Source organism: Ramularia collo-cygni (genome assembly GCF_900074925.1).
Source record: "Ramularia collo-cygni strain URUG2 genome assembly, contig: RCC_scaffold24, whole genome shotgun sequence".
In the NCBI taxonomy this organism is placed as follows: domain Eukaryota; kingdom Fungi; phylum Ascomycota; class Dothideomycetes; order Mycosphaerellales; family Mycosphaerellaceae; genus Ramularia; species Ramularia collo-cygni.
Window position 1 is genome coordinate 192,173 of NW_019716278.1, and position 26,165 is coordinate 218,337.

Below are 26,165 nucleotides of genomic sequence, written 5' to 3' on the forward strand. Positions count from 1 at the left end.
AGCCAGCTCGTGTGGTAGTAAAAGGACCTCCCACCAGGCATAACACAGTTGATGAACAGGTGCTCGCACAAGTAAATCTTTCCGCAAAGCACAGCAAAACCAGACAGGTGCAGTTCAGACAACCCGAAGTCAACACACACAAAGATCAAGGTATCCTAGCCGCGAATATGCAACGACTTTCCTCCTCCGCCCTCATGAGGAATTCCTTCACCAACGGGCAAGGCAATGGCTTTCAAAATGCGCCAGAATCCACAGCGTCTTACTTTGGCGGCTCCACACATACAAGGATCAGATCCTCGAACTTCTCAAACTTACGTGGCAAAGGAAGTAGCGCCGAAAAGACCACAGTTGTCAGAGACACTGCCATGGCATTGAAGCGCAAAAGCGCTTCGGCGTTGGGGGCGGGAATCTCAGACACTGCAGACAGCATTGGCTTCGTCAATTTGGTCGAATGGATTCGCACCGAACGACTCCAGACATTGCCACACAAAGGCTCCAAGTGGGACACTGTCCTCATTCGAGCACTCTATTTCGCAGAGCGCCTGCACGGGTTTGAGACAGCACTAACAAATCACGCTCTGGACGTCGAACCTGCTTCTCAACTTGGTTATGGTCACGTCAGGCTCTTACTTGAGGTTTGTCCTCCTCATGAGATACCGCAACAAAGTACTGACAATTCCTAGCTCGGTCATGAGAACTCCGACGCACTTGATAAGGCCTTCGGCCTACTCTACAGGTGCTCTACAGCTGTGACTGGTCTTCTCGCACGAGCTGAAGCTCTTTCGCTGCCTTCAGACATCAACGAACAGTTTTGCTACCTGTACACTGACTTGTTGACACTGGTTGTCGATGTTGCTGTGCGCTTCTACAAGACCGTCCACAGCAGCGCTAATCAATCTGCAAGCCTCGATTTGTACGAGGCTTTCGCCGATACCATTGACTCGTTCAAACGTCGGCGTGAAACCGTCACGAATTCCATCTGGACAAACCAGATTGCATCAAGTGGTAGCGCTGAGCTTGAAGGTGAGTTGAGTTGAGTCGATATCGCCAATCGGTTGAAGCTGACCTTGGTATAGCTTTTGATGTTGAGGAGCTCGCACGATGGCTTTCTCCCCAAGATCGGGTTCTTACAACTCTAGCGCTCGACTATACCCTGATTGCCGATGACATGGCCGAGTTCACCTGTATCTGGTTTCACGATAATCTTGCCAGGTTTTGCAAGAGCGAAGATAAGACAATTTTGATCAACGGGGCCCCAGGCTCCGGTAAGACAACCTTGGCCGCTGCGCTGGCTGAACGGCTCCAGCGACCCGTCGCCCGTAAGTCATACGCGACAGCCTTCTGCTCCGCTGGCGCCGTTCCGTCTCAGGCCACTACGCTCCACGTAGTCAAGTCCCTGTTGCACCAGTTACTCTCCACTCGAGTGGGCAACCTCCACTTGTGGAAGGCCGTCACAAACGCTTACGAACATTCAAAACACACTGCGGATCCTAGCAAATATGAAGACCTCCTCTGGGCCGCACTGGAAGATACACTTAGAAATCCACATGCACAGGGAAGCGACACTGTCCTCATTGTCGAGGGTCTTGATGAGTTGGTCGAAGGCCAGTCTGGTCAAACTCTTCTGCAGCGTCTCATCCACGCTGTTGACCAAGGCAAAGGCGTTAAGCTCATTGGCTTGGCCAACAATCTCTCACTACCGGCAGGCAGTAAGGGTGTGACTCAGACGATCACCGCCGCCGAGACAAGGGAGGACATCCACGAGGTAGCGATCAAGACTCTCGCGAAGTCTCATCATTTCCGTACCCAGACTGGCCGGGAGCAGGAAACAATCATCAGCAAGATCATCGAGGCCGCCAAAGGTTCCTTCTTGTGGGCAACTCTGACATGCGAGACCTTGCGCATGGAGAAAACGCCTGATGGTTTCAACAAGACCATTACCAACTTGAACAGCTCCAAGACCACAATTGAGGAGCTTGTTCAGAAGATTGTTACCAGCCTCGAGCCCAACGAGGATGCCAAAATGTTGCTCTCCTGGTTGGTGAACATTGCGCGTCCTCTAACATACGACGAGATTGAGAACTTGTTTGTGATGAACGTCCAGACCGTCACGAGAGCTGAGCGCCGTGTAAACGTCCACAGCATCGTCCAGTCCATCTCTCCGCTTCTCATCATCCAGGAGGGTATCGTCCGTATACGCCATAATCTTGTTCAGACGGCCACCCGTACGTTGCTGAAGCAGAACAAAGTGACGCTCTCCATCAAAGACCAGCCAATGGACTTGCTTCTTCGCCTTTTGACCTACGCCAAGGTATCTTTGCCAGAGAAAGGCGAGCCAACGTTGGACGACTCCGACCGCACCCCTATCGACCAGTACTTCTCCAAGTTGCCATTGCTTGAGTACGTCGTGCGCTACTATACCTGGCACCTGCAGCAGATCTTCCCCGCCGCCCAAGGCAAGCCTTCTGATGTCAAGGTTACCCCGGAACTGCAAAAAGTTTTCCCGGATAGCGTTGATCTTGCAGTTCTGGAGTGGCTTTGCTGGGACGACCAATTCCCTGGCTCGCAAGAAGTTGCACTTCACGACTTCGTTGGCGGACTACGTGCCAAGATATTGGGCGAGCAACAGCCTGCCGTGCTTCAGTCTTACCTCAACTCCGCGGCCTACTATTATTTCATGGAAGATGTTCCAAAGGCTAGCTCGCTTTACTACTCTGTGACCACCATCGGTCAGAATGTGCTTGGTGTGTCCCACCCCATTGTGGTAGAGAGCGCGATCCGTTTCCTCGCGATCTCAGAGAACAGTGTGACCACCACTCGCTCTGAGATCATGACCCACCGGGAGGCTATCCTCAAGACTTTGATCAACGCGTATGAAAGGCAGTATGGCACAACCTCTGAGCTGGTGAGCCATACCCGTGAGCGTCTGGTCGATCTCTACGGCTACCTCAATGAGCGTGATCACGCCGAGGAGATTCTGCGCCTCATTCAGGGCGGTAACAACGACGAAAACATTACACGCAAGCTGGAACGCAACGCTGCGGATGGAACTCTTCGCGTCACCCTAGGTCAAAGGAAGACTGGAGACCTTGAAACTTACAAAGATGGCATCTTCACAGATGACGCTGATGAGGAAGACGCCATGCAGACCCTGGACCTTGCTCAAGTCGAGATCATCAGGCGCGAGATCGATACATATATCGCGCAGAAGGACCTGATCAAGGCTGAGCAGACCTATGTCGATCTTTGGTAAGTGAACATCTCCTGACGATGGCGATTATGAGGTGCCGTAGAGCATTATCAAATTTCCTGCTTAGTTCCTTGCGATTTGAACTGTTGCTAACTCTATGATTAGGCAGCGTCTTTCCGAGAGATGCCGTACCACACTGAATGTTGAATGGCATCAACAGAAGATCGAGGTCGTCCAAGCTTATTCCAAGTTCCTCGAGACTCAGTCACGCCGAACTGAGGCGACGAGCGTGTTGGTGTCTATCGCCACAGAATACCGCCATCACGAATTGGCCTTCGCCGAGGGCATTGTGACGAGGCTCGCCGACTGCGCACGCTTCCTCAAGAGCGTTGGAGAGTACACAGCTGCATTGGCCATATTCAATCATGCTGCATCTTACTACAGGAATGTCAAGTCTGGAGACTCGAAGGCATTCAGCCAAATCGAGGAAGAGATGATGGTGGTCTCTAACCAGGCTCTGACCCAAAACTCGGCAAAGGGAACGAGCACAACAGCAACCACAGAGACAAGCCATGACATGTTCCGAATGCTGGTAAAATCGAAGACGTTTGAGGCCTCGACCATGACTCTCGCGAAGCAACTGGTCAGCCAATTCATGGGGCAGAAGCAGTGGTCGCAAGCCATCAGCATTATCGAGCAGACTTTGTCCAGAAGCTGGAGCTCGTTTCTGTCTAACACGGTCAACGAGGTGACTCTGGCTACTGAATATCAAAAGGAGTCGATCGAGCTGGTCGAAAAACTAGCTCAATGCTACATCCAGGAACGTCAGTGGATCAAGGCGGAAGATGTCTACGTGAGATTCTTCCGTGCCGCTCTGTCGTCTCCCAAGGATCAGGCTCTGCTAGAAAAGGCCAAGACTCTTTTGATCGACTTCTACACCACTCGTGGCCACCCACACAAGATCATCGCGGTCAATCAAGAATTACTGGCCGTTTACCGCCGCATTCTGGGGCCCAACCATGAGACTACCATTGCAACCCTTTATGATCTGGCTTCCCGGTGCCGTACACACGCAAGAAGCCACCCTTACTGGATTGAGTCAGTATTTATCCTTGCATCGCTTTACTTTGGCTAACTCGTGTCCACACAGATACTACCAAAACATTCTCACAGTCCTCAACAAGGATGCCACCACTTGTCACCCCCGCGCTTTCGACGCCGCTCTCATCGTTGCCGAATCATACTGGGAAGAGAGGAGATACAGCGACGCTGTAGGAACCTACTCCATCCTGTGGCAAACATTCATCACAAAGAGCAAGGACTTCAGAGTGTTCAGCGAGGAAGTGTTCGCACGCAAGCTGTACGATCGATACTTCAGTTCGCTCGAGGAGACACAGGCCGCGTTCGAGGTTCTGCACGAGACGACATCTCAATATCGGGCGACTGCCAAATCTCTCTTTGGTGCCGACTCAGCCGTGTTCATCGAAGCCACAATTGCGCTCGCCAGGCTATCTGCGCAGAGTGAGAAGCACTCCGAGCAAGCCCTTTCGCTCTATGAGGAGGCTCTGTCTTCTTCGTCGAAATCGAAGTCGGGGTCGAGCTCGATTGACATGGCTTCGATGCGCCAGACCATGACGTCCCTCTACAGACGTAGGATCGTCCACGGTAATGCCAATGTCAGCTCCGAGACCATCTCTCGTGCTGTAAGCATGTATCACGACCATCTGGCCGAGTCCAAGAGCAAGCATGGCTACTGTCACGAGTCCACGTTGACTAGTCTCCGTGAGCTGGTCCTGCTCTACATTCGCCAGCAGAAGCATGACCTTGCTCTCAACGAGTTGACCACCGCCGTGGTCGAGGTTGCCACCAAAGAGACTTCGTCGCAGAAGCAATACGAGGCTGCTACTTCTCTGGTCCAGACATACCAGGTTGCGGGATTGACGCAGCAGTGCACTCAGCTCGTCGAAGAGTTGCACTACCAGCTCATTGCTTGTCAGAAATCGTCCAAGGCCACTTTCTCGGTTGTTGAAAGTGGTAAGTCGTCTCTGTTCTTCCTCGCGTCGATGGAGTTCCACACCCGCAAAGACCTCACCATTACCTTGTCCGAGGTCATGGCTGCCGTTACTGCGGAATACATCTACTACGGCAACTTCCGACAGCTTGTGTCCACCAAGGCCAGTCTCGACAAGATCTTGATCGCGGCGGCACCATTACGCCACCTGCTCCGTCGCTGGAATCGCACTGGACTCATTGGTACTGTCGATCATGAGGCCGTTCGAATCTTCACCGAGCGTGAGGCATCCAGTGTTCAGCTGTTGAGCAAAGACTCGCCGCGGCAATTCATTGTCGGAATCCTCGACTACCTGGGCAACAGGAAGACCATCGACTTTGTGCGCATTGTCATTATTGCGTCTAACAAGACTCTTGGCCGTCTGATTGCAAACAACCAGTTCAACGAGGCCCATGACGTTGCAAAGATGAGCTTCATGTACGCTCAGCATCGTAAGGGTTTTGCAGGACCAAAAGCCATTGGAAGGGGCTTCGAGCTTGCCAGCTACCTCGACGGCCGTGGTGAGAACCGCTGTCCAGATGAGAAGCTACGGAAGACTCTCCTGCAGCTTTCAAACAGCATCATCAAGGACATTCTTCGCATCTGTAAGGAACAGAACATCAATCTTGCTCAAATCCAGCTGAAGGAGCTCAACGAACTCATCGCTCTGCTTGGCGAGCAAGAGGACTATGACACCTTGGAAAGCCTCCTCAACCAACTCTGGGGCACTCGCGAGGCCCAGCGCTCATGGCCACCAGAGGTCTTACTCAACCTCGGCCAGCGTCTCATCTGTGCCCGCTACTTGGCCGGTCACCAGATCAAGGCTCTCCGCCTTGCCGACGACGTTTCGTACAATTTGCGTCGCGTGAACGGTGTTCGTCACCCAGCGACCCTGGACTCGTACAAGCTGCTTGCGCAGCTCTACACCAGCACAGGCTTGGCTTATCAAAAGGAGGCTGCTTCGGACAAGGCAGCTGGTGGTCTTGCCGCGGACCACTTCAAGAAAGCCATCCTCGTTCACGAAGACGTACTGCGCTGGCTACTCAGCGACAGCGCCGATGGCGCATCCGTCGGAGATGATGAGGAAGAAGACACTGCTGTCAGTATCCTCGCTGAGCATGGCGTGGATGTTACGAAGCAGGGCGGTGTCGACGCTATCGATGATACCAAGCGTGGAGAGCTGGTAAAGCAGCATTTGCACCTCCTTCGCTTGGCATACCAGCGTCTTGGATCGTGGCCAAAGAGCTTTGATGCTTATGAGAGACTGAACGCTGAACTGTTCCGCGTCTTTGCTGAACAACTGAAGGGCGTAGAGGGCGTGGAGAAGTGGAGTGCCAAGGGCTTTGGTGCTGGTAAGGCTGAGAGCCATGAGGGCACTTTCCAGGGTACTCGCAATTGGGAGATCTTGGTGGTTTGAGCTTTGCAGTCTTGATCTGGTTCGCGAAAGTTTGTCGCCGGTGTTTAGTAATTAATATACATAGTCATGTAGTGAGCAAGTGGCGTACCCGTACCCAACTGTGCGAATCTGAACGAGCCCCTGATATGAACTTCGTGGTATGGTTTATTCTCCAGCACACCCAAAGCGCTCGAAAATGTATTATTCCTCCCTGTCCGAATGGTAACTGCCACATCATTATTGTACGAAGTCAATGTCGTTGGCGTGTTTCTTGCTACCCCAACCCTAACCCTAAATGTCGGGATGTTATCGTAGAGATTTTGCGAGATTCCATCCCTTCGCTCACCATCAACATCAACGACGGGATCCTGCCAGCACCCAAAATGGCAGCCAATTCCCTCATCCCGGACTTCCAATTCACCAACCTTCTCAAAACGGATTCACAGGGACGTCGAATCATCCTTCAAGGAACCATCCWTGGCGAGTCCGCCCTCCTCATCGCGGAACGCGGTGCCTTCTCCGTCGAGAATGAATACCTGGCATCGTTCTCCCAGTTGATGTCCCACATTCAAAACCTCGGCGACAATGACATCTACCGCTGGTATCTTGCCAACTCCAGCAACCCATCGGGAAGTGCTCCACCGGATCTCAAGATCAACCTCATCTACCCATGCACCGAGAAGCACATCCAAAAGCACAGTTTCCAACAAGCCCGCGTTGTGATTGAGACGCCGGAAATCTACGCCAAGTATGTGCGACCTTATATGCAACTCTGTCGTGAAGAGGGACGATTGAACTGGGTCTTCAACATTATTGAAGGCCGCAAGGAACAAGAGAACGTTCTCTTCCGCTCCAATGAGACGGATAAGAAAGATGAATTCCTCCTTCTACCAGACTTGAACTGGGACCGCACAACCCTCGGCTCGCTGCATCTGCTTGCCCTCGTCTCGCGTAGAGACATCTGGAGCGTACGAGATTTGAAGAAATCCGACGTTCCCTGGCTCCGTCATCTACGAAACACTCTCGCGGAGACGGCGCAGAAACTCTACCCTGGTGTGGATTCGGACATGTTGAAGTTTTATGTCCACTATCAGCCAACTTATTACCATTTCCACGTCCATATTGTGCACATCAATCTCGACGCCACAGGTACCCAAGCTGTGGGCAAGGCTCTCGGATTGGATAATGTCATCTCCCAGCTGGAAACCATGAGTGGTGGAGACGAGGCAGGAATGCACTTGGTCGATCTGAGCTATACCGTTGGCGAAGCCAATGAGCTGTGGACAAAAATCTACTTGCCTTTGAAGGAGGGACGGGAGCCAACTGTCAGTGGCTGAGAAGTCTCTGGCGAGCAACAACCAATCCGGTTGTTGACTTTCATTTCGAAAGTGGAAGAATTCTGGCGAAAATGTCAGGATATATCCAACGTGCGAGAGGCACGTTCTACCATCAGTTGGTGGAGAAATTGAGCAGCTATTTGCTCTCACTGGTCGGAAACGACTGGTGATAGACTCACATTGAGTCTTGGCCATACATCGTGGCTTACTGCATATAGTAGTCGATGCAAGGGTATGGAGAGTGGAGGGGGAGAATGGAGACGCGGGATGTGGAGGGAGTTCAACTGTTATTGAAGGAGTCACCAGCACACGAAGGTGACCCATGCTTTCAACAAGCCAAAGCCTTTGCATGTGATATTCGGGCATGTGGAGGGATGCGCCCGGGGAATGGTTTCAACACAATGTCCGCTTGGAGGTTTCAACAACGCGGATTTCCTTGGTGCTGCGTTGTGATTGTTTGCTTTCTGCTTTTCCAACTAAGCACACTCATTTGATATATCATGCAAGAACTACAGTTCTATCCACCCATCTACTTCGTTCAATATGTCTATCCACGTGCCGATGTATAGCAGCGATGCTCTTCTCCGTCTACTTCTTCAACGCGTCCAAGAAAGCCTTGGGCGGCTGCTGGCGGTATCCTTGTGGGTTGTTCTCCGTCCACCTCCACAGATCCTCGCACGCATCCTCCAGTGTGCGCTTCGTCTTCCAGCCCAGCTCGCTGTTCGCACGAGTGGCATTGGCAGTCAGGTTGAGCACATCGCCCGCCCGTCTGCCAAYAACCTCATAAGGCAGATCGCGTCCAACTGCGGTTCCGAAAGCCTTGACCATCTCRAAGACTGTGCTGCCCTTTCCTGTGCCCAGGTTCCAAGCGCGGACACCAGGGTGCTGAGCTCGGAGGTGGTTGAGGGCAATCAGGTGGCCTTCTGCGAGATCGAGGATGTGGATATAGTCGCGGATGGCAGTGCCGTCTTTGCTGTCGTAATCTGGTTATATGCTGTCAGTAGCTTCTTCTCCAGCCCTCAAATGCTAAGCAGACTCACCGTCTCCAAAGACCAACAACTTCTCCCGCTTTCCGACGGCGACCTGCGCTAGGAGTGGGAGAAGGTTGTATGGCACGCCTTGAGGGTCTTCGCCCATCACACCGCTTGGGTGGCTGCCGGCGGGGTTGAAGTATCGCAGCAGAGCAGCATTGAACTCCTCGCCGCTCTTGCCGGCCTTTTTCGCCTTTGTCCTCTCAGCATTGATGTAGTCCGTGATCATCGTCTCAACAGTAAACTTGGTGTTTCCATATGGGTTGGTGGGTCCCAGTGGGCAATCCTCTGGGATGGGGATCATATTTGGGAAACGGGTGGCATCGCCATACACTGTGGCCGAGGAAGAGAAGACAATGTTGGTGACATTGTGCTTCTGCATGGAGCGCAGCAGACAGAGCGTGCCGTAGACGTTGACATTGTAGTAATCGAGTGGAATCTCGCCCGACTCACCCACTGCTTTCAATGCGGCGAAGTGGATGACGTTGTCAATGTCCGGGTGTGCAGCGAAGACAGCATCCAGCGCCTTTTCGTCGGTGATGTCGCACTGGACGTAATCGGGTCGCTTGCCGCAGATGAGCTCGATGCGGTTGAGGACTTCGTCGGAGGAATTGTACAGGTTGTCGACGATGACGACCTTGTAGTCGGCTTCGAGGAGTGCGAGGGCGGTGAAAGAGCCAATGTAGCCCGTGCCACCGGTGACGAGAACGGAGCCTACGACCATTGTGTCGGGTATTTGGTTCCTGGTTCCGGTAGAGGTAGATGGGGATGCAGGGAAGTGGAATGCGACAAGACTCGGTGGATCTGGAGCCAAGCAGCTTTATCTTTGGTATTTAAACGGTGTGAACCAGAGGGGAAGAGGGGGAGAATATTGGGTGATAACTGAAGGTAAAGTAAGGAGCTTGGGAGACTTTTTAATCTGATCAACGTGTACCCCTCCAGTTTCGGGGTTGGACGATGCGATCGGACATGTGGTCCGCTTTCCCGACGTGGACGTTGACTTCACTTCCCTCCGACATCGTCACGGTCATTCTATTCCAATGATGTGGGTGGGCTCCAGCGACCAGATGCCGAAGCAAATAATCGACTGATGCCCTCCTCTTGCCAAGCTTCCCGCAGAACTCGCATTTAAACCATAGCCCCATACGTGCTCTCACACCCAGCTCGGCCTCTCACCAGAGGTAACCTTGGTTGCACGCCGGCCCATTGCACTATGCCACCTCGTGTCGGTCGCGTACCACATTTCTCTTGTCAGGCATCAAGCATATTCCAGTTCACTACCGCCCGTGAGAGACGGGGTTCGGTGGCAGACTCTGTGGCCGGTTCAGGGACACTGCTACCGGGGCGCTAGGCCTTAATCCAAGCTTGCGGCATGGAGCCTCAGCAGCGTTAAGGCATTAAAGCCAGAGAAACCGAGGTCTTAAAGCTTTTGAGGGCCGTCTCGACACCCAGCACCCGCTCGTCCCATCCAGTTTAAAATTCGCACCTCGGGGGTGGTAGAACACTTGGGGTCAGTTTCCCAACTGGTTCCCCGGTTTTATACTCCTGAAGGGTGGAGTCCTCCGCTTGTCGGCTTTTCGCGACATGCTGCGCGGTCGGCGTTGCACGTTGCACAGCATGCCGCTCTACACTGTGAAGGAATGGGGATGTGAGTAGGAAGTCCAACCCCGGTGGGCCTTTCGTGTCGAATGTCGAATGTCGAGGTGTGTGGTGGACGGAGGGTTGTTGGCATGGGTCGAAGGTTTCGTCGAGGCGGAATCGGTGTCGGTGGGGATCGTTGGTCGGCGGATTCCTAGAGCAGGTGAGGGTAGTCGGTGGCAAATGTTATGAACAAGTGGGGGAGAAGAAGACTTACGAGGCGAGRTGATGGAAAGATTGACGAATTGGAAGCTTGGTGCGAAGTTTTATGCCGCCGCCAAGAGAATGACTCCGCCGCCCTTAGGCGTGCTCAAGCCCGCGCAAAGTAATGAGCACGGCGTGGGGGAGCGGGGGGCGACGAGGACCAAAGTAGCCAAGCGCGCACCTCCGGCTGGCTCCGCAGGTGATGGGGGTCAGTTTCGAGTCCAAGCCCAAGCACGTACCGACAGTTAGGAGAGGAGCCGCCCGCCCAGCACATCTGGAAGTTGCAGGCCGGCGACAGCGACTTGAATAGTCAAGTGAAATATGAATGAGCCAGGACCTTCGATCATCTCAATGGTCTATTGGCCCCCTATCATGTCCACCGATGTTCGATGGAATGAGAGGTTCCTCCTGGTAGGTGAATAACTCTACCTCACGGTCGCTTCCTTGATTCAGTTCCCCTCTACAAGTTGAATCATTTCCCACCAAAGCCGTGGTTTGCATGCGTTGTTGGATGGACCATCCCGCGATTTTCTGCGAAGCCTTGCAATCTACCATGTGCTTTCCCGCCTCTATCCTAGCCGCAACCCCCTTCTCATCGAAACATTGCTTCCCAAAATCGGAAACAGGCGGCGCGTTACCAAAACGCGCTCGGTAGCTTGGTGGAAGCTCCTTTGTTCGATCCTCGATCCTTTTGACAACGCCTCTCAGCGATACGCCGGCCTCGTTTTTGGTTTTGCGATGCTCGTGAGGGTGGTGAAATTTGACGTTGATGCTGTGAACCGATGGTCACGTCAACTGCATGGGACCGAACCGAACCGACCCATCTCCATCCCTAGCCTCTTCAACATCACGAATCGTTTCGGGCACGGGAACCTCTGCATTCCGCATAGTTCTTTTGCTGGCCTCTGAAGAGCAAAGGGTCCAGAGTCTTTGGAAGTTTGAATAAGAGACGCAATTCGATGAGAAAAGTTGTTATCATGTCTGAGCTAGATGTAGATAAGTGGCAAGGGAAGCGGACCGCCGGCGCATGCCTTGTCAAAGCTTCCGTTTCTTGTGATTGAAATGCATATGTGAGGGACACCTCGTAAGCAACGGATTGCGCAAAGCAATGCCGTTCGAATGCATCTGAATCGTCATGAGAAGTGTCGCTTCCATGATCGTAGCTGGCTATTTGCGAGCAGAATCTACCATTTCCCATGGTGAAAGCTGGCAATCTTCAGTTAGGCTCGTTGAATGCTGGACAACAACCTGTGTGATGTGTTTGCTAGGCCAGAACGTCATTCGAGAGGAATGGTTGAAGAATGGGGCATGCCAGTCGTCGTAGGTGCAGCCTCTCCTGCATCGGAAGTCTTTCTTGAATTTTCAATGCCCAATATCGCAACATATTCGCGAGGGTTAAATCACTGCTAACGCACGAGCGCCAGGGGCCCAAGAGAACTCTGTGGGCAAAGAATGGAAATCTCAGACACTATATGCGGCTTGATCTACGATACGAACCGCAAATTCACTCCCTCACCTGAACAGACAATTAACGTACACGACGCGCAGCTCGGACGCGAGTCTCTTTGACTTGTACCTCTCAGATACCGTAGGTTGGCCATGATTTTCACTGCTTTAGAGGCGCTCGGGCGACGCCCAAGTGACGCGTACGCTTCATCAAGATGGAGGGTGTGAAATCAGACTAGACGTGTCCTATGAGTAGTCTTGTCTTCAAGCGCCTCTCATGATACCGACATCTCCTGTGGAAACAAACTTGGAAGTGAAGTGACGCGACGTTCCGGGACCCTTTGTAACGGGGTTCGGAAGGAGCCGAACCAGATCCACGCGTACCTACACGGGACCACCAATCATTGCGCTTTGCGGGAAACAATCTAAGATAGATGTCTGAATCTCTAAGACTACCTACGCGCGAACCATCCAAGCTTCGCGTGTCCAAAGTTGTCAAGCCTCCATACTCAAGACGTTTACCCTTTTTTGTCACGGCCGCCCATCGTCAACACCACACTCATTCCTTCTACCGCGGCCCCATTCCAGGACTGCATCGAAGTGGACCGTCGACCATCCGCTACCCGCTACAATCAGCTCACTTTCACTTCACCCCTAGAGCGAAACATACACACGGCGACGACTTCGACCTCCCGGCCCACGATGCCTATGGTCGTACTACCTGAGAGGCAGTAATCATACACTATGGAGGACCCTGTGGCGGTCACTGGGGTCAATGGCGTAGCGAYAAATGGCACCTCAACGGCGCCCGCTCCGTCTGTGGTCGACCCGCAGACAATCATCAGATATTTGTCAAGTGTGCTGGAGGTCACGTTGGGAGCGACCGAGGACGAGCTGAAAGGTCCGGGCAGCTTGTTACATCCGTCAGCGCTGGATGATACGCTGTCGAGGTGTGTGCGATTTGCGATTGAGGGGCAAACGGGCCTCTACGTCCTCAAGCAGTCGCCTGCCCCTGCGTCTCAGCCGAATGGGACAGCCAACGGAGACTCAGCGGAAGAACAAGACACATACACCATCAGCTCGGAAGTCTCGTATTCCTCGAGGACGGTGGGATGCGTGGCCTTCCTGAAGAGGCCAGCTTCGATCTTGCCAGACGTTCCCATTAGCAAACAAGTCTCTGTCGTGAACCTGTCGCTAGCYGGTGTACCTGGTTCAGCCGATTCCGGATCTACAGTGTCACCATACGAAAGTCTTCATGGCTTTGTGCGCGGTGCTCTCACCCCATTTTTTGAAGCTGCAGCAAGAGGAGCAGCTTCGGTAGGAGACAGTCGACGTTCCGATGGAGAGGCCCGGGCAGGAGTCTCTGGTGCAAGGAAGAAGCTGGCAGACTTGGAAATCACATTGCAAAATCTCCAACAGAATATTGAAGTGGAGGCGCCTCGTCTGCAGATCCACGAGGCGGTTCAGGCACAGTTGAGAGATGCCAACGGCGACTGGCAGGCCGCCGCAAACCAGATCCCCGAGAATGTCGTCACAGACAGCACGATGCTCAATCGACTACAGAGCATGGCCAATGATTGGATCAAACAGATTCGCGACTTTACGAGGATTACGGACGACCGAGCAGTTGGTACTCCATCCCAAGAGAAGAATTTCTGGCTTGCCATGGAGAGCGCAATAGAAGGAATAGAGGCACAGCTCAGCAGTGGTGGCGTGCTTCTGACAATGAGGATCTTGGAGAAGGCGAAGAGACATGGTATCACGGCGAGTTTCTCGTCCGACACAGGTCTGAAGGAGACCAAGGACGTTGTACAGCGATACAATTTGCTATTTCATGGCTTTCCGGTCGAGGAGCTCCTATCAGCAACGTCAGTGGAAAAGCTGCGCGAGGCTTTGGACGACATCTTCAACCACATCAACAAGAAGATGCGCATTACCACCTACCCAGTGCGTAGAGCACTGCCACTAGTTGAGGGCATCTCAGCATTGGTAGACACTCGTCTGCACTATCTTTTGCATGGCCGATCACTCATGCATCTGAATTTCGACGAGTTCGAAAAGGTTATTAACCAGGTCGGGCAAGTGTGGATGTTCTGGGATGCCAATGTGAAGGAGTTTACAAATGTTGCTCGAGACGTCACCCGGAGGAGGAACGACAAGTTCATTCCGATCAAAATCAACAGGCGACATGATAAGACCCAGGACCGCCTCAGTTACATTCACAAGTTTCGCACCGACCACGACCAACTGCAGAAGACCATTGCAAATGTTCTCGGACCCGAAGATGAGTCTCTCGATCTTACAGACGTCGCTACAGCTCCAGTGATTGTCGAGGAGATGGGCGATGTCGATGCTGCGGAAGAGATTGACCAGGCCTACCTCGTAGTCAAGGATGTCGACGTGCTTGACATTTCAGAAGAAGGCGAGCGGGTATGGATGCAAGCTGAAGCTGCGTACAATGAGCGCACTGCCCGTGTGGAGAACTCGATCATTGCCCGTTTGCGCGATCGGCTCGCTGTAGCCAAGTCTGCCAACGAGATGTTCCGCGTTTTCTCCAAGTTTAACGCGCTTTTCGTACGGCCGAAGATCAAGGGCGCCATTGCAGAATATCAGGTGCAGCTCATGAACAACGTACGAGAGGACATTGACAGCCTCCAGCAGCGCTTCACGCATCAGTATGGCCAATCCGAAGCCCATGGAATGGCACAATTGCATGATTTGCCACCCATTTCGGGTGCTGTCATCCGCGCTCGGCAGATTGAGAGGCAGTTGAATAGCTACCTCAGCAAGATTGAAAACATTCTTGGATCCAAGTGGAAAGATCACACTGAAGGCGCGCGGCTCTACAGTCTGGGAGAAGGCTTCCGAAAGAAGCTCGACACCAAGCCAATCTTCGACGACTGGCTCCGAGACATTGATAGACGTCACCTGTCGATTGCAGGCCGCCTGTTCGCCATCACGCAAAATCGGGCTCGCGGGAATGTGCTTGAAATCCAAGTAAACTTCGATTCGCAAGTCATCATTCTCTTCAAGGAAGTGCGCAACCTCCTATGGCTGCAATTTAACGTACCGCATGCAATCACCAATGTCTCAAAGGAGGCGCGAAGAGTGTACCCATTCGCGGTCAGCTTAATGGAKAGCCTCAACACATATGCGCAGACCAGTCGCTCGATTGAGAACTTGACAGAGGTCACTTCGTTGCTCAGTGGATATCGAAACGACGTGCAGGGCTTCATCGCCAAAGGTGCCGCAATCCGGTGGGAGACGTTCGTTCTTGCTTACGACGTCCACGCGCGTCAAGTCGGCGATGGTAGCTCGWGCGACGACAAGTTGCATGTCCAATTCGTTCGGAACCTGGGCAACTCAATCGCAACCCTTCAGAACAAGACTACCACCCTTGTCACTATACAGTCCACAGTGGATGGCGCTCTCCGTGAGCTTCAGAGTTGCACATTCACACCTGACGCGTTTCGTGGCCACCTTGAGACGCTACAGCGAGCAATCGATCAGCTCAACCTCGAGGCTTACACAAACATCCCATACTGGGTCAAGCAGACCAACAACAAGGTCGTTGAATTGCTACACGCTCGGATGCAGCAGGCGCTCAAAGATTGGACCGAGGACTTTGAGCACGGGTATGGGGCGGAGCAGAGTTCGTCCAAGGAGGCCGGCTCTCCCAATATTGGTATCTTTGCGCATGACATTGTCATGCAAAGCCAGGTCATCCAGCTTGACCCACCGCTTGAGGATGCCAAAGCTGGTTGGCTCGACAATCTCCACACCTGGCTTGGGACAGTGTGCAGCCTCCCACGGCTCCAGGCTTCTCGTTTTGAGAACGCGCTGACAATCGGCGCAATCAACTCGACGACCACCTATTCTGAGCTTCCAATCATGTGCATGGACACGCTCACGGAACTCTACGAGCGCATTGAGGCAAAGTTGGATGTTGCACGAGAGTACGTCGACGAGTGGTTGCAGTTCCAATCGCTCTGGGATCTGCAAATGCAGCAGATCCAGGACGATCTTGGCGAAGAGCTGGACTTGTGGCTGCAGCTCATCCTGGAGATTCGTCAAAAGCGGGAGACTTTCGACACATCTGGTATGCGTCGCTCGTTCGGCCACCTCGTCATCAACTACGAACAAGTGCAGGCGAAGGTCAACTCCAAGTACGACCAATGGCAACACGATCTCCTGGCTCACTTCTCAGCCATGTTCGCCACTCGACTTGTGGATGTGTACACCGAACTGCAGCGCGCGAGAAAGGATCTCGAAGGCCAGTCAATGCAGGCGTCGTCCACGTCACAGGCAGTCTCCTTCATCACTGTGGTACAGACATGCAAGCGGCAAATAAGAATATGGGAGCCCGAAATGGACACTTTCCGGCAGGGACAGCAAACTCTCTCGCGTCTGAGATTCCAATATCCAAAGGATTGGCTTTACGTTGAACAAGTCGATCACGAATGGGCGGCTTTGGTCGAAGTATTGGACAAGAAGAGTAGACAGATTGCAGACCACACTGAGGGCCTCCGCACCAAGATCACTGCCGAGGATGGCGTTGTCTCTCGTCGTATCGTAGAGATGTCGGATCGTTGGAGGGAAGAGCGACCTGAGTCAGGGTCTATTCCCCCGGCCGACGCTGTCTCCGTTCTGGAGGGCTTCGACACCGAACTCACTCAACTTCAAGAGCAAGCGGAGATGGTGTCCAAAGCCAAGGAAGCGCTTGAGCTTCCGGCAAGCCCTGACAACATGCTTGTAGACCTCTTGACAGAAGTGCAGGATTATAAGTCTGTCTGGGCCAACCTCACCGTGGTCTGGGAGCAACTCAGCGACCTCAAGGAGCAGTCATGGAACAGCGTACAGCCCCGCAAGCTTCGCCAATCAATCGATACGCTCATCAAGACCACCAAGGAGATGCCCAGTCGTATGCGATCATATGCTGCATTTGAGCATCTACAGTCCGTTCTCCGCCAGCTGCTCAAAGTCAACCCACTTCTTACGGAGATGCGGTCGGACGCCGTGCGAGAGCGGCATTGGGTGAGAATTTTCAAGAGTCTCCAGCCATCCAAGCGTTACTCTGCGCTCTCCATGACTCTCGGGGATGTCTGGGATCTGCAACTTGGGCCTAGCGAGAATGTCATTCGCGATGTCATCGCCCAGGCTCAAGGAGAAATGGCGCTTGAGGAATTCGTGCGGACGGTCCGTGAACATTGGCAGAGCTATTCCCTGGACCTGGTCAACTATCAGCAGAAGTGCCGCTTGATCCGAGGCTGGGACGACCTTTTCCAGAAGTGCAGCGACCACTTGAATTCGCTACAGGCTATGAGGCATTCGCCTTACTACAAAGAATTCGAAGAGGAAGCATCATCGTGGGAGGACAAACTCAACCGCATTCACGTTCTATTTGATGTTTGGATTGATGTGCAGCGACAATGGGTATACCTAGAGGGTGTCTTCACTGGGAATGCTGATATCAAGCACCTGCTTCCTGTTGAGTCCTCGCGGTTTGCCAACATCAACAGCGAGTTCATGAACGTGCTGAAGAAGGTCTACAGATCGCCGCTCGTTCTGGAAGTCCTTACCATTCCCGACGTGCAACGCTCACTTGAGCGACTGGCTGATTTGCTCAACAAGATCCAGAAAGCGCTCGGAGAATATCTTGAAAAGGAGCGTGTAGCATTCCCCCGATTCTACTTCGTCGGTGATGAGGACCTGCTTGAAATTATTGGCAATAGCAATGACACGCTCCGAATTGCCAAGCACCTGCGCAAAATGTTCGCCGGTGTCTCCGGGCTCGTGCTCGACGACAATTCGATCATCAATGGTCTGACCTCGAGGGAGGGCGAGGAGATCATGCTTCGCACGCCCATCTCACTGATTGAAACTCCAAAGATCAACGATTGGCTTCGCGCCTTGGAGAATGGCATGCGAGAGACTCTGTCGGAGCTGTTGGTTGATGCAGTTGCAGAGTACGAGACTATGGAAGAAGATGATCAAAGCGCCTTTGAGGCCTATATTGAGAAGTACCCAGCACAGATTGCCATTCTAGCCACGCAAGCATTCTGGACCTCGCGGGTGGGCGCCGCACTTCAGCAGGGAGGCGGTGCGTTACAGAAGCTTTTCGAAACTCAGGTCAACAAGCTGAAATTCCTCGCCTCTTCCGTGCTTCGAGAGCTGGAGCCAATTTACCGCAAGAAGTGCGAGCATCTCATCACCGAGTTTGTCCACCAGCGCGATACCATCGAGAAGCTACTCCAAGGCGGCGCAGATTCGCCAGGGCACTACCTATGGCTGCTGCAAATGCGTTACGACTTCGACCCGAGCGCAGCTCCACTGGACAGAATGCAGGTCCGGGTCGCAAATGCGACGCTCGCATACGGCTTCGAATATCTGGGTGTGCCCGAGCGACTTGTTCGCACTCCCCTCACCGACCGATGTTTCCTCACCCTCAGTCAAGCGCTTTGCCAGCGCTTGGGTGGCTCTCCGTACGGTCCTGCAGGAACTGGTAAAACCGAATCTGTCAAAGCTTTGGGCGTGCAACTTGGTCGATTTACCTTGGTCTTCAACTGTGACGACACCTTTGACTTCCAGGCCATGGGGCGCATCTTTCTCGGTATCTCACAGGTCGGTGCTTGGGGTTGTTTCGATGAATTCAACAGACTCGAGGAGCGTATTCTTTCGGCTGTTTCGCAGCAGATCCAGAACATTCAAGTCGGTCTCCGCAAACGTGCCATCGACCCCAGTGCACAGATTGATCTGGTTGGTCGCCAGCTGAAGGTGCATCCGCTGACTGGCATGTTCATCACCATGAACCCTGGCTATGCTGGTCGTTCCAACCTGCCGGACAATTTGAAGAAGCTGTTTCGCAGCGTGGCAATGTCTAAGCCAGACAAGGAGATCATTGCTGAGGTCATGTTGTTCTCTCAAGGTTTCTCAGAGGCGAAGACCTTGTCGCGGCAAACCGTCCCGTTCTTCGATCAGTGTGCTGCTACTTTGTCGAAGCAGCCTCATTACGACTTCGGTTTGCGTGCACTCAAGAGCGTGCTGGTCAGCTCGGGCGGGCTGAAGCGAGCGCGGATTGCGGTTGGTGGTGCCAAGGCAGCTGTCGGCGCTGACTCTGTTGTCGAACCACAAATCATCGTCCAGAGCATTCGTGAGACTATCGCGCCAAAACTTGTGCGCGAAGATGCAGAATTGATGGCGCAAGTTGAGGCGGAAGCTTTCCCGGGCGTGCAATATCTGCCAGCATCCCTGGAGAAACTTCGCGCTGCTCTCGAGGAAGTCGTCGAGGAGCGCAAGCTGGTCGCGACAGACTCTTGGTTGACTAAAGTCCTTCAGCTATACCAGATTCAAAGCCTGCATCATGGTGTCATGATGGTCGGAAATTCTGGGACTGGCAAATCAACCGCCTGGCAGACTCTGCTCGCAGCTCTGCAGAAGGTCGACGGTATTGAGGGTGTCTGCCACGTCATCGATCCAAAGGTGATGTCAAAGGAGAGTCTTTACGGCACCTTGGACAGCACAACCCGAGAATGGACCGATGGTCTCTTCACCAGCATCCTTCGCAAAGTCGTTGACAACCTGCGTGGTGAGGACAGCAAGCGCCATTGGATTATTTTCGACGGAGACGTTGACCCCGAATGGGTCGAGAATTTGAACAGTGTGCTCGATGATAACAAACTGCTCACGCTGCCCAATGGTGAGCGTCTCGGTCTGCCGTCAAACGTGCGAGTCATGTTCGAAGTAGAGACGCTCAAGTATGCCACGCTCGCCACTGTCAGTCGTTGTGGTATGGTCTGGTTTAGCGACGACACTGTTGATATTGATGTCATGCTCTCGCGATACCTGGCTCAACTCAGAACTGCCAACTTTGAGGATCTGGAAGAGGACACCGGCACTGCTACCTCCACGGAATCAAGGCTCGCCGTACAAGGCTTGATGGCAGAAGTGCTCCACCAACGCCTGACTGAAAACAATTTCGTGAAGAAGTCCATGGAACACTGTACAAGTATGCGCCACATCATGGAGTTCACATCCATCAGGGCCATTGGCACTCTGTTCTCACTCCTTCGCAAAGCCTGTCGTTCGGTTTTGGAGTACAACATCCAGCACACAGACTTCCCGTTGAACGACGACCAGATTGAGGCCTATCTGTCGAAGAAGGTCCTACTGGCCGCCGTATGGTCATTCACTGGAGATTGTCCCTTGGCGGATCGTAAAGTGTTTGGCGATTATCTGGTCGGCTTGGCTACGCTGGACATGCCCGTTCTGACCGAGCAGTCATCACTGATTGACTACGATGTGCTCCTTCCAGAGGCAAGCTGGTCGTCTTGGCAGAATGAAGTTCCGACGATTGATGTCAACACTCATTCGGTAACTCAGACCGACCTTGTCATCCCGACATTGGACACTGTAAGGCATGAAGATGTACTCTACTCGTTCCTTGCGGAGCACAAGCCGCTTTTGCTTTGCGGTCCCCCTGGTTCGGGTAAGACGATGACGCTCTTCAGCGCCCTTCGCAAGCTGCCCAACATGGAGGTAGTTGGCCTCAATTTCTCCAGCGCTACGACTCCAGACCTCTTAGTGAAGACGCTCGAGCAATATTGTGACTACAAGAAGTCGCTGAGCGGAGTTACAATGGCGCCTAAACAGATTGGTCGCTGGCTTGTGGTCTTCTGCGATGAGATCAACTTGCCCGCCCCAGACAAATATGGTACTCAACGTGTCATCTCGTTCCTGAGGCAATTGGTTGAGCATGGTGGCTTCTGGCGCACTACGAACAGAAGCTGGGTCAGCCTTGAGCGAATACAATTCGTGGGAGCCTGTAATCCTCCTACCGACGCCGGTCGCACTCCTCTGGGCTTGCGTTTCCTGCGCCACGCCCCGCTAGTGATGGTTGACTACCCTGGAGAGCTTTCATTGAAGCAGATTTACGGCACGTTCAACAATGCCATTCTCAAGATTGTGCCGACTCTCAGAGGATACGCCGAAGCTTTGACGCAGGCCATGATTCGGGTGTACATGGATTCTCAGAAGCGATTCACTCCAGAAATTCAGCCGCACTATGTCTACTCCCCACGTGAACTCACCAGATGGGTTCGAGCAATCTACGAGGCCATTAGACCTTTGGAAACCCTAACGCTCGAAGGACTTGTCCGCATTTGGGCTCACGAAGCTCTGAGACTGTTCTCTGATCGTCTCATTGATGAGGAAGAACGCCAGTGGACCGAAGAGACAGTCAACCGCGTGGCGATTGAACACTTCCCCAACCTTGACCAAGAAATGGCCCTGCAGCGTCCCATTTTGTTCTCCAACTGGCTCTCGAAGAACTACGTGCCAGTGGAGCGGGATCAATTGCGCGACTTTGTGAAGGCTAGACTTCGCACATTCTGCGAAGAAGAGCTCGATGTTCCACTCATTCTGTTCAACGATGTGATTGAACACGTCTTGCGCATAGACCGGGTGTTCCGCCAGCCTCAGGGTCACTTGATTCTTATCGGTGTGAGTGGAAGCGGCAAGACCACGCTCTCACGATTCGTGGCCTGGATGAATGGATTGTCAGTGTTCCAGATCAAGGTGCATGGCAAATACTCCGCGGAAGATTTCGACGAGGATCTACGAACTGTCCTTCGCAGATGTGGCTGCAAGGGTGAGAAGATCTGCTTCATCATGGACGAATCAAACGTCCTTGACTCCGGATTCCTGGAACGCATGAACACACTGCTGGCCAACGGCGAGGTCCCAGGTCTCTTTGAGGGCGATGAGTATGCAACGCTGATGACTGCGTGCAAAGAGGGAGCTCAGCGCCAGGGTCTTCTGCTCGACTCGCAGGAGGAGCTCTACAAGTGGTTCACACAGCAAATCGTCCGCAACCTGCACGTTGTCTTCACCATGAACCCGCCTACAGAGGGTCTCTCTTCCAAAGCAGCAACTAGTCCGGCTTTGTTCAACCGTTGCGTTCTTAATTGGTTCGGCGACTGGTCTGATCAAGCTCTTTACCAAGTTGCCTTCGAGCTCACTCAGTCGATCGATATTGACAAGGGCAACTACAACGCGCCCGACAGCTTGCCCATTGCATTTGACCAGCTGGAAATGCCGCTCTCTCACCGCGACGCCGTTGTCAATGCCATGGTCCACGTTCACCATTCGCTTCGCACTTTTAACGATCGCCTGAAGCGCCAGCAAAGTAAAACAACGTTCTTGACACCGAGACAATTCCTGGACTTTGTCGCTCAGTTTGTCAAGCTTTTCAACGAAAAGCGAGACGATCTTGAAGAGCAGCAGCGACATCTCAACGTCGGTCTTGACAAGCTCCGCGAGACCGTAGAAAAGGTTTCTGAGTTGAAGAAGAGCTTGGCGGAGAAGAAGACGGAGCTTGAGAAGAAGGACGCAGAGGCGAGTGAAAAGCTTCAGCGGATGGTTGCAGATCAGCGCGAGGCCGAGCAGCGTCGTGCTACTTCGCTCGAGGTCCAGTCCGCATTGGAGAAGCAAGAGAAAGAAGTCGCCACTCGAAGAGAGATTGTTCTGAATGACCTTGCCAAAGCCGAGCCTGCGGTTGAGGAAGCCCAGCGCAGTGTCAGCAACATCAAGCGACAGCATCTGACTGAAGTCAGATCCATGCAGAATCCCCCCGCCGGTGTCAAGCTCGCACTGGAATCCGTCTGTACGCTCTTGGGCCACAAAGCCATCGACTGGAAGACCATTGTCAGCATTGTGCGTCGCGATGATTTTATCGYGAGTATTGTTAATTACGACAACGAAAAACAGATGACTCCGCAGTTGAGGAACAAGATGACTGCAGAGTACCTGTCCAAGGACGATTTCACCTTTGAACGTGTACAGCGCGCAAGCAAAGCGTGTGGTCCGCTTGTGCAGTGGGTGCAAGCTCAAGTCGAATATTCTGCGATTCTCGATCGTGTCGGACCTCTGCGCGACGAAGTCGACCAGCTCCAGGAGGAGGCTTTACAAACGAAAGCCGAGGCCAAGACGATCGAGAACACTCTGAACGAACTGGAGGAGAGCATCGCAACCTACAAGGCTGAATACGCGTCTCTCATCAGCCAGACTGAAGCAATCAAGGCCGAGATGACTCGCGTACAATCAAAGGTTGACCGCAGCATGCGCCTGTTGAACAGTCTGTCATCTGAGCGCGGACGCTGGGAGGACACGAGTAAGACTTTCCAGGTGCAGATGGAGACGATTATTGGTGACGTCTTTCTCGCCTCTGGGTTCCTGGCATACGCTGGCCTGTACGATCAACAATACCGCCGTGCCATGTTGGAAGACTGGTCACTTCAGCTGTCTTCTTCCGGCATTGCCTACAAGTCGCAGAATGCGCTCTCGGAGTATCTGTCTACTGCAGATGAGAGGCAACAGTGGCACGAGAATTCACTCCCCGTCGACGAACTCTGTACCGAGAACGCAGTCATGCTCAAGCGTTTCAACCGGTACCCGCTCATCATCGATCCATCCGGCCGTGTTACGGACTTCTTGCAGAATGAGAGCAAAGATCGCCGCCTTACCGTCACCAGCTTTCTGGACAGCTCTTTCGTCAAGCAATTGGAGAGTGCTCTTCGATTCGGCAACCCCATTCTCATTCAGGACGCTGAGCACATCGATCCGATCTTGAACCACGTCCTCAACAAGGAGTACCAGCGAACTGGTGGGCGTGTTTTGATTCAGCTTGGCAGGCAAGAGATCGATTTCTCTCCCGCTTTCAAACTCTACTTGTCGACTAAGGATCCCTCGGCGCCATTCGCGCCAGACGTTTGCAGCAGAACCACATTTGTCAACTTTACCGTCACCCAGAGCAGTCTAAAAACTCAGACGCTCAACGATGTGCTCAAATCAGAGCGTCCAGACGTCGACGAGCGTCGCTCCAACCTTGTCAAGATGCAGGGTGAATTTACTCAGCGTCTGCGTCGCTTGGAGCGCATGCTGCTACAAGCGCTCAACGAGTCTCGCGGGAACATCCTCGACGACGAGAATGTTATCCAGACGCTCGAGACGTTGAAGAACGAAGCTGCAGAGATCACAGCAAAAGCATCCGAAACGGAGGGTGTCATGAACGAGGTCAACACCATCATGAACACGTACGAGATCATCGCCCGCTCATGCTCAGCTATTTTTGCGGTGCTGGAGCAACTGTACCACGTGCACAACTTCTACCAATTCTCTCTGCAGTACTTTGTCAACATTTTTGAGTACGTGCTTCGCACCGCGCGAGAGTCTGGAGAGACCGATCCCAAGAAGCGCAGCGAATCGATTGTGCGATCGCTATTTGGCAAGACCTACAATGAAACGTCTGCTTCGCTACTGCAGAAGGACAGGCTCACGTTTGCTGTTCTTCTTGCACAATCGGCACCGTTTCCGATGGACAAGAGCTTCCTTGATACACTCCTAGATGACAAGGTATCTGGCGGTGATGTCAGCTCCACTCCGGGGCAGAAGGAGCAGGCTGTGGCCATGGCATCGCGCATCAACGGCATCAAGGACTTGGTATCGAACACCGACTCGCCTGAGTGGGAGACGTTCTTCACCACCGAAGCAGCCGAGCTGTGCATCCCTGCTGTCGCTCAAATGGGCGGTAACGAAAACGACAAGGCGCTCAAGGAACTACTTCTCGTCAAGCTTTTCCGAATCGATCGTCTGGTACCGGCTACAGAGCGTTTCATCACTGCGGTGTTCGGACAATCATTCCTTGACGTCGCAGAAGATCTCGGTCGCATTGCGAGCGACACTGCTGCAAGCTCTCCAATTGCTCTTTGCTCGAGCCCCGGCTTTGATGCCAGCTACAAGGTTGACCAACTCGTTGAGCGTGTAGGAGCCACCTCGACCAGCGTGGCGATGGGCTCGAACGAGAGCTTGTCAAGTGCAGATGTCGCCCTAGCCGGCGCCGCAGCCAACGGTTCATGGGTTTTGATCAAGAACGTCCATCTCGCGACTGAGTGGCTACAGAATCTCGTCAAGCGAATCGACTCCCTCAAGCCACACAAGGACTTTCGCCTGTTCTTGTCAATGGAGACCAGCCCGAAGATTCCATCGAGCTTGCTGCGGGCATCGCGGGTGCTCATGTATGAGCAGCCGGCCGGCATTCGGGCCAACATGAGGGATTCCCTCACATCCTTGCCCGACAAGGCAGTTCATCAACCGGTTGAGAAGGCACGTGTACACTTCTTGCTGTCCTTCCTGCACGCTGTCGTTCAGGAACGCTTACGCTACGCGCCTCGTCTGGGGTGGAAAGGCTTCTGGGAGTTCAACGACGCAGACTTCGATTGCTCGGCGTTCATCATTCAGTGGTGGACTGACACCGTTGCACGTGGACGCTCCAACATCGCACCGAAGAGCATACCTTGGGAAATGCTCCGAGCGTTGATTTCAGAGATGTACGCTGGCAAGATCGACAACACCGACGACATGGAGCAGCTCAAGACTCTCGTGAACAAGACTCTCACTGCTGACGCGTTTGAGGAGGGCTTCAATCTCATTGGAGAGGTGGCCGAGGATTCCTCTGTCGGAGCACCTCTACCTGGCGGTACCGCCAAATCTGTCTTCTTGCAGTGGGTGAAGGAATTGCCAGAGCGTGAACCACCCACATATCTGGGACTGCCGGCCAACGCCGAGAAGCTCCTACTTGTTGCTCACGCGGAGGAGATGTTGAAGAATTTGAAGACTGTCATGGGTGTGCTCGATGAGGGTGAGCATGTAATGGCAGAGGCAGTGGAGGGGTAGTGGACTGTTACGCTGCAAGGAGTGTTTCATTTGTTGGTGCATTGGGAGGTTAGAAGGCCGTTGACGCATTGCACTGGAGTTTGCGTGCTCTTTTAGCGTATACCCTCGCAATTCTGTTGTTTGTGTTCGATCAGATATCGCTTGA

General features: G+C 53.2%; 4 protein-coding genes; 3 read left to right on the plus strand and 1 right to left on the minus strand.

Annotated features, from left to right (window-relative positions):
- Positions 1-167: 167 nt before the first annotated feature.
- On the plus strand, positions 168-6,657 carry RCC_10739 (related to NACHT domain protein; the record flags this gene model as incomplete). XM_023775966.1 has 5 exons in its annotated part: positions 168-635; positions 684-1,023; positions 1,077-3,249; positions 3,356-4,288; positions 4,341-6,657. 5 exons carry the CDS (start codon positions 168-170, stop codon positions 6,655-6,657), a joined length of 6,231 nt encoding a protein of 2,076 aa, XP_023631734.1.
- A 362-nt stretch (positions 6,658-7,019) lies between these two features.
- RCC_10740 (probable mRNA decapping hydrolase) lies at positions 7,020-7,973 on the plus strand (the record flags this gene model as incomplete). The annotated part of the gene is made up of 1 exon (XM_023775967.1): positions 7,020-7,973. The coding sequence occupies one exon, from the start codon at positions 7,020-7,022 to the stop codon at positions 7,971-7,973; it is 954 nt and encodes a 317-aa protein (XP_023631735.1).
- A 588-nt stretch (positions 7,974-8,561) lies between these two features.
- Positions 8,562-9,728, minus strand: RCC_10741 (UDP-glucose 4-epimerase; the record flags this gene model as incomplete). XM_023775968.1 has 2 exons in its annotated part: positions 8,562-8,956; positions 9,014-9,728. 2 exons carry the CDS (start codon positions 9,726-9,728, stop codon positions 8,562-8,564), a joined length of 1,110 nt encoding a protein of 369 aa, XP_023631736.1.
- Positions 9,729-13,036: 3,308 nt separating this feature from the next.
- RCC_10742 (probable dynein heavy chain, cytosolic) lies at positions 13,037-26,020 on the plus strand (the record flags this gene model as incomplete). Its single annotated transcript, XM_023775969.1, has 1 exon — positions 13,037-26,020. The coding sequence occupies one exon, from the start codon at positions 13,037-13,039 to the stop codon at positions 26,018-26,020; it is 12,984 nt and encodes a 4,327-aa protein (XP_023631737.1).
- Positions 26,021-26,165: the final 145 nt, after the last annotated feature.